At 30.8% G+C, this 2,734-nt stretch overlaps 1 protein-coding gene across 1 annotated transcript; it reads right to left on the bottom strand.

Annotated features, from left to right (window-relative positions):
- Nucleotides 1–1,093: 1,093 nt before the first annotated feature.
- LOC140063092 (uncharacterized) lies at nucleotides 1,094–2,527 on the bottom strand. The gene is made up of 3 exons (XM_072109524.1): nucleotides 2,355–2,527; nucleotides 1,991–2,134; nucleotides 1,094–1,546 (listed from the first exon to the last, which is right to left on the bottom strand). Exons 1-3 carry the CDS (start codon nucleotides 2,470–2,472, stop codon nucleotides 1,464–1,466), a joined length of 345 nt encoding a protein of 114 aa, XP_071965625.1. The 5' UTR covers nucleotides 2,473–2,527; the 3' UTR covers nucleotides 1,094–1,463.
- Nucleotides 2,528–2,734: the final 207 nt, after the last annotated feature.

The following is a 2,734-nucleotide window of genomic DNA, read 5'->3' as shown; positions in this document are numbered from 1 at the left end:
ATTAATAAACAAAACCTTGTTTTATATAAATGTATACATCGACATTAACTAGTTTAATACAATGTATAATGAAACATAAATATATCAACTTACTTTAACGATAAACTATAATATTGATTGAATAATTGTTTCTTTTTTCTGTTTATTAGTTTGGATGATATGTTTTTATTTGTAGTTGAAAAAGGCAATTCTTTTTTGTTTTCATTTATGATAATGAGATAAAAGCTAGCTGAGTGTTAAAAACTATTTTTATAAATGAATGTATTAATCCATGCATTTGTTGGCAGAGCTAGCTGCACTTCGATTATCATACACAAAACACTTTGGTGTAATTACTAGTAGTAGCGGCCCATTTCCACTCAGCTCTAAAGCTTAGTATTATTAGCTCCTAACCACCTTATACTCGGTAATAATATATTAGATTCAACAAAAAAGTTATAAAGTGATGGGCTATATACAGCAGATAACAGCGTGTATTATTCGATCGACATGGTAGCTGCCTATTGACTATTTTCACATAAGTCATAATATTTATGACATTAATTTAGCAGTCATTAGGTCATAACATTTATGACAATTTAAAGGTACATGTTAAGTCTCGGAATACGCTAGTTATAGTGTATAGTACAGGAAGCACTAATTTCGGGGCTTCCTGGTACAGTATTGACTATTTTCACATAAGTCATAATATTTATGACATTAATTTAGCAGTCATTAGGTCATAAAATTTATGACAATTTAAAACTACATGTTATGTCTCGGAATACGCTGGTTATAGTACATGAGGCTGTGATTTCCGGGCTTCAAGGTATTGACTGTTTTCACATAAGTCATAATATTTATGACATGATTGTGAAGCTGCCATTAGGTCATAAAATTTATGACTTCAGAAATACAAGAATTTCTCTGTAAAAATAATTAGTAGACAAAGTTTTAGTGTGCTATACAAGCTTTTTATTAATGACAAAACATGAATACACTCATGTTTTTTCTCAGCCTTACATCAAAGAATTAAAGAACTGATAAATTTTAACTATTTATTCACTAACACTGGTTATTAATTTAGAAAGAATTAAACTCGGCTTCTAGTAAAATAAGTATTGTATGCATTACTAACTATTTATACGTGATTGTAGTAGAAAATATTTAAAAGATATATACATTTCACAGGCACAGAATAATTCTAAACCGCCCAGTGAAATTTAATTATTTAATTTTAAACGATAAAGATGAGGAAATCAGTGAGAATGCCCAATCCAAGATCCGAACCCGGAACATTCTGCTTGATATGCAGATGACCATTAGACCACTGTCGTAGTACGGCGGAACAGTACTAGTCTCTCAATTGTATATACAGTATATATATAAACATCACAAGGCACAGAATAAATTTAATAAATTAATTTGAAAAGTTATATAAAATGTGACTGCAAGGCATGTGTCCAGTATCATGAATGCTATTTTCACCCCGGAAATGTGTAGTCGTCCTCCTCATTTGCCATCTCCGCATTATCTTCAACCTCCTCATCTGTACTGTCGTCCTCATCTGAAATGATGAATAAACCAAGGCCCTATTATTTAATAGACCTCTAAATAGTTGTATCATTTTTTTAGAAGCTCTGTGTAAACAAAATTTTAAAATAGAGAATCTTGTTTTTTTTTAAATTTGTATTACTATATGTTTCAAATTGGGTCAGAAATTGATTATGGGTATTTTGAATATTGATTAAAAATTAAATGCATGGGCTGTGTTTATACAAGTTTACAATACAGATACTGTAGCATAATATGCCGTCCAAGTTATGAGAATACAGCTTAATATGCCGTTTTAAAATTCCTGAACAAAAAGTAGCAGTATATTGCACTACAAACATCAAATCATCAGCATTGTATTGCGACTTGAATGTATACAATATCGCTTGTATATTGTTCTTCGTATTAGCATCCATGACAATAGATAAACAATAAAGTTAATTTAACTTAAACTTACCATCCGATTGGGCTCCATTTTCAAGCTGAATGCTGTTTTCAATTTCTTCTTTGAAACGAACTAATCTGGATCTTAATTCAGATTCCCCATCATTCTCGAGCAAGGTTATACAATTGCGCCGTTGCAAAATTATTTCCTTGAACACTGTAATTATAATAACAATAAAATAGATTTCAATTGAATATTAAATTATTTTGTTAGTTCATTAATGTCGTTTGTACAAACGACAATAGTAATGACTCAAAGAACAAGAATTTTTCCCATTTGATTGGATTTTAGCGACATGCCCAATTGTCACGCGGTATGTTTTTGGTTAACATCAATGAATGATTATTATGAGTTATGGTATAAATGTATTATTTACCATTCCATCCTAGGCAATTTACAACTAAGTGACCTTCTCTGCTATGCCTTGTCACTAGTTGCTTAATTAGCAGTTCTAGTGACTTAGCCTTAATGACGCCACCAATTCCATTCATCATGCGTTCGTGTTGAGGGCTTACTAATAACGTGCGAATGGTGTCTAAAAAAAATATGAATCATCATTAAACTGTAGGCCTACATACTTACATTAACTTTCCTGTATATTTGAATATAATAATAATAATATCAATGGTACATTTCTTTTTTTTTTCTTTTATTAGACACAAGAAGAAATAACCCCATTACCCCACCATCCACCTCATACCAAAAAGCAGTTAGTATTGCAAATTGGTAAATTTTTTAGTAGACTGCCAATCAATG

This window comes from Antedon mediterranea, chromosome 11, assembly GCF_964355755.1.
Source record: "Antedon mediterranea chromosome 11, ecAntMedi1.1, whole genome shotgun sequence".
Classification (NCBI taxonomy): domain Eukaryota; kingdom Metazoa; phylum Echinodermata; class Crinoidea; order Comatulida; family Antedonidae; genus Antedon; species Antedon mediterranea.
Note: the sequence above shows the minus strand (reverse complement) of the source record. Positions and strands in the feature narration are given on the sequence as shown.

Bases quoted from the DNA above. Each gene is read 5' to 3' on its own strand.
- LOC140063092 (XM_072109524.1), bottom strand. From the start codon at position 2,472: ATGATGAATGGAATTGGTGGCGTCATTAAGGCTAAGTCACTAGAACTG. The intron at 2,135-2,354 runs GTAAATAATACA...TTATAATTACAG, and splicing joins AAATTGCCTAGGATGGAATG to TGTTCAAGGAAATAATTTTG. The intron at 1,547-1,990 runs GTAAGTTTAAGT...TCATCATTTCAG, and splicing joins AAATGGAGCCCAATCGGATG to ATGAGGACGACAGTACAGAT.